This window comes from Microtus ochrogaster, unplaced genomic scaffold, assembly GCF_000317375.1.
Source record: "Microtus ochrogaster isolate Prairie Vole_2 unplaced genomic scaffold, MicOch1.0 UNK49, whole genome shotgun sequence".
Taxonomy (NCBI): domain Eukaryota; kingdom Metazoa; phylum Chordata; class Mammalia; order Rodentia; family Cricetidae; genus Microtus; species Microtus ochrogaster.
Window position 1 is genome coordinate 2795557 of NW_004949147.1, and position 7855 is coordinate 2803411.

Here is a 7855-nt window from a genome sequence, read left to right on the forward strand (position 1 = left end):
GATGATTGGGATATAGGAAGGTAGGATAGGGGAGCAGGGAAGCACATATCTTAATTAAGGGAGCCATCGTAGGGTTGGGTAGAGACTTGGACCTAGAGGGGCTTCCAGGTGCCTAAGGAAAAGATGATTTTGTATCTCAGCCCATTTCTCCATTCCTGATTCCATTTTGTTTCTGATCCATAGCTCTTTTCCTCTGTGTCATTTAAATATGTCACTTTCTTTTTATTGACTTCATGTCAATTATTTTTCCAATAGACTCCTCACTAAGTTTATATTATCTTCCTCACACACACTGTCTGACCCCCCATATATTGTCTTGGAAATAGTAGTACATGCCTGAGTCCCAGTACTAGAAAGCAGTGCTAGAAGACTCACTCATTCAAGACTGTTCTCAGCTACATCGAAGTTTCGGGCAGCCTGGGCTATATGAGCATCTGTCACAAACACACAAGACAAACAAAATCCACTTTCATATTGTAGCTTCATAATATTTAACAGTACTTTTTGAAGACTAATTCAGTTATTCATTGTCTCATGTGCTTTAGTTTTTCTATCTAGCTAGAAACTTTTAGTTTTTCCAATCCTTTTATTGCTCAGGTAAGATCGTCTGTCTCCATCCCATAGTAGTTTAATCTTTAACTCTTGATATATCTGTCTACTCCTAAAGATGAACCATAAATTCTATTTCAAAGAGATATGTCTATTTTATACTTACTTTTGACTCTGGGAATGAAGAAACTTTTAGTGCACTTTAGATGTCAAATAGATGGTTACTGTTGGTTCCTTCAGGTTGTACTCACTTTTTAAGATCGGCAGTTATCAGTTTTTCCCCATTCCAAAATTTTAAAAAATTGTGACATATTGGCTAGTGGTATTCTGATCTTTTACAGCAATGACTTTTTCAGATGAGAAGCAGTAACGTAGCAGAGGTTTGAAAATAGAAATTTGGTACATTTTCTAATTTTCCCCATCTCCTCTCTCATGTACTCACATCTTTTTTGAGTTTGAAAATGATTACTTTAGTTCAGGTGATAGAACTATTTTTGGTTTTCTCAGACAGGGTTTCTCTGTGTAGTCCTGGCCATCCTGGAACTAGCGCTTGTCAACCAGGCTGGCCTTGAACTCACAGAGATCTGCTTGTCTCTGCCTTTCTAGTGCTATGATTAAAGGCCTGCACCACCCCCGCCCAGTGTGATAGAACTATTTATCAGTACTTTATTTGCATGTCTGCCATTATATATGTCCTTTTCTGAAAGAGTAGCTTACCCCAGAAACAATAATTCATGAATAGTGTTCTTCATTTCTTCTTAAGCTTTATCCCTTGTCTTTCTTCCTTCTCATAGGTTTTCCTAAAGGAGCATGAACGACAGCACTTACAAGATCTGCTTCACCAGGAAGTGCTTCGAAGAATTGTACTATTGCAGCGGTGGTTTAGGGTCTTGCTCTCTAGGCAACAGTTCCTCCATTTGAGACAGGCATCTGTTATTATCCAGGTGGGATGAGACTAGGATTCTTTGTGTAAGAGTGAGTTTGGACTTCATTTAGTAACCAGAACCATTTTACTGTGAAACATTGAAGTAATAATGAAACTTCAGAGACAAGAATGAATTATAATCATTTCTTAAATACGTGTGACACCCAATAGATTACCTTGAATGTAACAGCAGGTAACATCTTGGGATTTAAAGGCCAGCTTGTCTACGTAGAATTCCAGAACAGTCAGAGCTACAATAGAGAGACCCTGTCAAAAATGAATGAATGAATGAATGAGAAAATAGAACTGACTAATTAATCTGTAGAACCTGAAAACATTAAATTGTATAATTAACCTCAGCTAGGTTATATTATTTAAAATAGCTGTGGTGGGGCTGTTTTCAAGACAGGGTTTCTCTATGTAGTTTTAGAGCCAGTTCTAGAACTCACTCTGTAGATCAGGCTGGCCTCAAATTTAAAATAGCTGCTGTTGGTAAGCAAAAAAAGTTTTTTATTTATTTTCTAAAAAACCAAGTTTTTACTTATTAGCTTACATTTGCAGTATTCTTGGAGAGTGGCCTTACCTGAAGTTTTTTATTTTACCACTACTATATGAATTTTTTTTACCCTTGATGAATTTTCTCAGAGGCCAGTCTACTCTCCTAGTTTCTTGTTGTCATCAACTTTAATAGCATTGATTTAGTGCTTAGCATAAAGGGCCTCCATCAGCTTGGCATATATAGGCTCATAGTTGGGTGAAAGTCCACAAAGATGGGCATGACACTTGTTTAAGGCTTTGGCAACTTTGTGAATCCCATCTGTTAAGTCATTGTGGTCTTAGAAGAGGTGAGCTTCAACACCTCTTGTAAAGCAGTATCCATTTTCATTACACCTGCAGCAGCAGACCAACCAGAACATCAACACAACTCAGTGGCAGCATAGAAAGAGTTAACATTATTATAATAATATTGTTATTATTAACCACCAACAAGTTAGTTGCTTATATGCTTAAAGTGCTAATGACATAGAAACTTAGCCTTTTTTACCTATCCTATGAAACAAGTGATAACTTGACAGACATTTCTCATTTCCCTTAGCGTTTCTGGAGGAATTACCTAAATCAGAAGCATGTCAGAAATGCGACTGTGAAGAAAGATGCTTTGATTATGGCTAGTGCAGCATCCCTTCTCCAAGCTTCCTGGCGTGCTCACTTAGAGAGACAGCGATACTTGGAGTTACGAGCTGCAGCTGTCATTATCCAGCAGCGGTGGAGGGAACTGTGTAGATGCCGACACAGGGCTGCTACCTGTATACAGGCAAGGTGGAGGAGCTACAGGCAAAGTAAGAAGTACAAAGAACAAAGGAACAAAATTATCCTTTTACAGTCAACATATAGAGGATTCAGAGCAAGACAAAGGTAATCTATGTTAATGAAGCAGTTGGTTCTTCTGTTTTTATAGGTCCTTTATTTAAACCTTTGCTTTAATACTTTCATTATTACCTATGTTTTTTTATCACTAGACTGTGATAAATTTCTACCAGTTCTTACCTGCAATGTCTGGGCAATAGCAGAAGTTAAATAAATGTTCATTGAATAAATCAAGTTGGGAACCTCCATGATCTATGGTTATAACTGCTAAGAAAAAAAACCTTGTACATATGGTTTAATCTTATAAATTTGGAAATATTCAACTCCCCCCCTTTTTTTTTTTTGACCTTGGGAACATTGATCTCTATTGTACTATATTAAAGTCACACTATTGATGGATCTTTAGTTCAGTTAACATTTTGTTGAGGCTATCCAGATAGGAATTACTCATATAAAGAAGAGGATAATTCAACCTAGTATAATCAAGTTAGTTTTTGCAGGTGAATATAGTGGTACATTCTAGTCCTAGCTAAATAGGGGACTGAAGCAGGAAGATTACATTGAGCCTGCAGTTTAAGGTCAACTTTGAACATAATTAAGGATAACAGTGTTCCATCTATTAAAAAATTATAGTAGGGCTGGAGAGATGGCTCAGCGGTTAAGAGCACTGCCTGCTCTTCCAAAGGTCCTGAGTTCAATTCCCAGCAACCACATGGTGGCTCACAAGCATTTGTAATGAGATCTGGCGCCCTCTTCTGGCCTGTAGGCAGAATACTGACTGTATACAAAAAAAAATTATAGTAAATTAAATTCTCTAATCCATTTTGTCTATTTTTGTATAGATATAAAGCTTTAAAAGAGCAAAAGCTAAAAGAAACAAAACTAGAGCATGGATTGGTGCATATCAAGGCATGTGGAACTCTAGAAATTCAGGGTTCAGACCCTTCTGAGTGGGAGGATCGTTCTTTTGACAACAGAGTGAAAGCCATAGAGGAATGTAAATCTGTGATAGAGAGTAATCGAATTAGCCGTGAAAGTTCCATGGATTTCTCAAAGGAGTCTCCAGACAAGCAGCATGAGAGAGGCAGAAGCCAAAGTGGTACGGACTTGCAGGAAGAAGTGATTGTAAGACAGAGACCCAAGTCCTTGGAGGATCTCCATCAGAAAAAAGTAGGTCGAGCCAAAAGGGAAAGTCGGAGAATGAGAGAATTAGAGCAAGCTATATTTAGCTTAGAATTGCTGAAAGTTCGCTCTCTTGGTGGTGTGTCTCCTTCAGAGGAACGTAGATGGTCTTCAGAACTGGCTCCTGAAGGCCTGCAGTCTCCACAGGGTACACCTGATAGTGAGAGTTCACAAGGAAGCTTAGAACTTCTGACTTGTGAGGAGAGCCAACAGAGCAAACCAAAGTCCCTCATTTTAGATGAGGGAGAATTGAAGATTCCATCACCCAATATATCTGCTAATCCAAAATTCCATTCACAAGACAATGTCCTCAGTGCCTCAAGGGACAGTAGCTCAGTATTGACTAGAAAAGGAGCATCTTGTGACTCAGAGCATTTGAAGAATGGGACTGCTAAGGAAAAGCTGGTCTGTTCTGAACCTATCTCCTGTAAACCCCAGATGAGAGACTCTTTTGTTTCAAGTAGTCTACCTACATTTTTTTATATTCCCCATCAAGAACCTTTAAAAACAGGTTTCCAACCAGACACAAGTATCCAAAGAAACAAACTGCTGGAAAGAGAAGCCACTTTGAATACAGCTATTACTTTAGATATCAACAGGGAAGCCAGGAAGTGTCAGTTTTCAGGAGATCAAGTGATTCCTTTGAATACAGATGCTTCGTGTACTGTGCTTAAGAAGTTGGAAAAGCTGAATACTGAAAAGGAGAAAAGGCAAAAGCAGTTACAGCAGCAGAATGAAAAAGAAATGATGGAACAGATTCGTCAACAGACAGATATTTTAGAGAAGGAACGTCAAGCCTTCAAGACAGTTGAACAGGCACGCACTGAGGAATCTCTCTTGGCACCATCTTTTTATCAGCCAAGACAAAGAGTAGAAAGGCCATCTTCTCTGCATATCCAAAATACCCCAAGTGAGGGAGAAGTTGGTGTACTAGGTTCCCCATCAGCAGTCATTAAAAGAGATACATCTCTTGCCACAAAAGATAGTTCCTCCATTCATTTACCTCCGAAAGACCGACCTGTCACCCTCTTCTTTGAAAGAAAAGGAAGCCCATGCCAATCAAAGACTGCCAGGGAATTATCCAAGGCAGAAAGAATAGGCACCCAACATGTTGCCTGTAAACTCTCTAATAACCGCATTACAGAAAGAGAACACTTTAGGTCAACTCACTCTTATGGCCACAGACCTGATGACCCTTCCAGAGGGGGAAATTCAAGAGCCATTTTCTTCACACCAAAAGACAATATGATTATTCCACCGTAAGTAAAATTTGTATTTTATATGTTAAGTAGGAAGTTTCCTAGGGTAGTTTGTTGAAGCGCTTTGTGTGTTCCACTCTTGTCTATATTCATGCTACACTATCTAATCTGTGATTTTTCTCTGTGTAAAGTATGAGTAGTTATAGCCTAGGAATCTTTGAGTGTAGATAGCACATTTCTTTTTATTCTTCCTCATTAATTGAAAAGCATTTGCAAAGGACAATATGGTGCTTGTCAGTGTTCCAGGCATTCAGCATGTGCTGGTCGATGTAGAGCTATGAAGTAGAGTGCTTCAATCTGGTTATTTTCAAGACTTTTCAGAACATGTTTTGTCACAGCTATTGGCCCTATTTATGGTCTTCATTAATACCTTTTATCATAAAATTTAAGTGTATGATATAGTAATATTAGTTGTATAAAAGTTGTTATCAACAGGTCTTTTTCATCTTTAGTACTAAAACTCACTTACTAAAGCTTTTTCCCCAGGTGCTGGCTGCTATCTTCTACTTTATAGGGTTTGTGCTGGGATTAAAAGCATGTGCCACCACCATCCAGCTATTAGAGGTTTTTTTTTTGTTTTGTTTTGTTTTCCTATATTTTTGAAACAGTATCTTACCCTGTAGCCCACACTGGCCTGGAACTCACTATGTGGACCAGGCTGATCTTAAACTCACAGAAATCTGCCTGCCACCTGGGACTGCTAAAGCCATGCACCAGTATGCCCAAATCTGTCTTATGTTTCTGAGGGTCAGACTGCTTTAGGCATCTATTTTAAGTGGGAATTCTTTATTTTATAATTTAGGTCTTTTCTTTAAGTGATGATAACCACAAGGAAAGAATTTTTTTTTTGATAGATTGACTTTATTGATAAAGATTTGTGTCATTAGCCTGGCCCCTTAAGAGGTTATTGTATTATCTTGAACCATGGTGGTGAATAACCACCATGGGATACCAATTTGCTACTGTGCACCTTCTGACACTTTTCCGGTTCCTACCAGAGACATCCAAAAGCAGAGCATCATTCTAGGGTGGGGGGTAATGACAGAAAGCCGAAGAACTTGGTGATGATATAGGATTCAGTCTTAGCTCTTGCATGTGTGTGTGTGTGTGTGTGTGTGTGTGTGTGTGTGTGTGTGTGTGTGTGTGTGTGTGTGTGCGTGCATGCTGGAGAGAAGACTCAGTGGTTAAGAGTCTTGTTACTCTTTTTTTTTTTTATTGAGAAAAGGAAAAAAAAAAAAGAATCCTCCTCCTCCCAGCCTCCCATTTCCCTCCCCCTCCTGACAAGGAAAGAATTTTAACTCATGGCAGACATGAAGAACTGTTTTCTGATTTAGGGTTTTTATTATTTTTTTGGTGTTATTTTTGTTTTGTTTAATTCTGATGCTTGGAATCAAACCTGGAGCATCATACATCCTTATTAAGCTTCAGACTTAACACAGCTATACTCACTGAATCATCTCCCCAGTCCAAGATAACTTTTTTTTGGTTTTTCAAGGCAGAGTTTCTCTGTAGCTTTGGAGCCTGTCCTGGAACTAGCTCTTGTAGACTAGGCTGGCCTGGAACTCACAGAGATCTGCCTGCCTCTGCCTCCCGAGTGCTGGGATTAAAGGCGTGCGCCACCACCATCCGGCTCCAAGATAACTTCTTATAACCCCTTATGAAAGTAAAATATTTCTAATGGAAAAGTGTCTAACTTATCGGCCAATTTTCTAAGTTATTGTCTGTTTTGAAGTAGTCTGATGCTAGTAGTTAAGTCATGATTCCCAAGGATTTTATAGTCTAAGGATGAATTTTAAAACCCATAATACTAATTAATCAAAATAATTAGTGCCACGAAAATCTAGATACTGTTCAAATTTTCTTCAGATTCTGATACTCTATTTCTACATAGAATTTTAATAAAGCAGTCCTATCCCTGAATTTTTCAGACAAAATTAAATGTTCACAATTTAATGCCTGTATTGTTTGTAGAATACTTCGTTTTGCTTAATAACAATTCATATCCTACCATTGTTAGTATTATTCTACATTGCCTCAAGTTTCAAAGTTAAGGTAGTGGATGAAAATTTAGAAGAGTTTAAGAAGTGATTTTTTTTTTTCCCCTAACCAACAGGAATCATCCCAAAGTAAAACAAGATCCTTATTACTATCATAAAAAATGATTATATGAAAAGCCTGTTTAAAACAAGTATCCTAAGGATGTGATAGATTTGGAATTTTTGTTTTCTCATTGAGTTCACTTTGGTTCTTTTTTTGTTTGTTTGTTTTGTTTTTCGAGACAGGATCTCTTTATGTAACAGCTCTGGCTATCCTAGAACTTGCTTCATTGGTCAGGTTGTCCTTGAATTCATAGAGATCCACCTGCCTCTGCCTCAGAAGAGCTGGGTTAAAGGCGTGTGCTACCACTGCCTGGTTTGCCTTGGTTCTTAACTAGTTTTGTTGCTGCCTTTCTTAAACATAGCCTACCATAGTGTAGTGTACCCAATGATTGCCACCATAGTGTCCTCTAAGAACTCACCATGCACGTAGTTTCCTTTTTTTTTTTAAATATTTTTTTAAAAATTTATTTATT

General features: G+C 38.1%; 1 protein-coding gene across 1 annotated transcript in view; it reads left to right on the forward strand.

Annotated features, from left to right (window-relative positions):
* Myo9a (myosin IXA) overlaps positions 1-7855 on the forward strand; it is a gene marked incomplete at its 3' end in the record, with an annotated part of 191454 nt that overhangs the window by 141079 nt on the left and 42520 nt on the right. Inside the window, exons 22-24 of the mRNA XM_013354586.2 lie at positions 1344-1493; positions 2571-2890; positions 3685-5283. Of these exons, the coding sequence (XP_013210040.1) occupies positions 1344-1493; positions 2571-2890; positions 3685-5283 (2069 nt within the window). The remainder of the gene's footprint in view (positions 1-1343; positions 1494-2570; positions 2891-3684; positions 5284-7855) is intronic.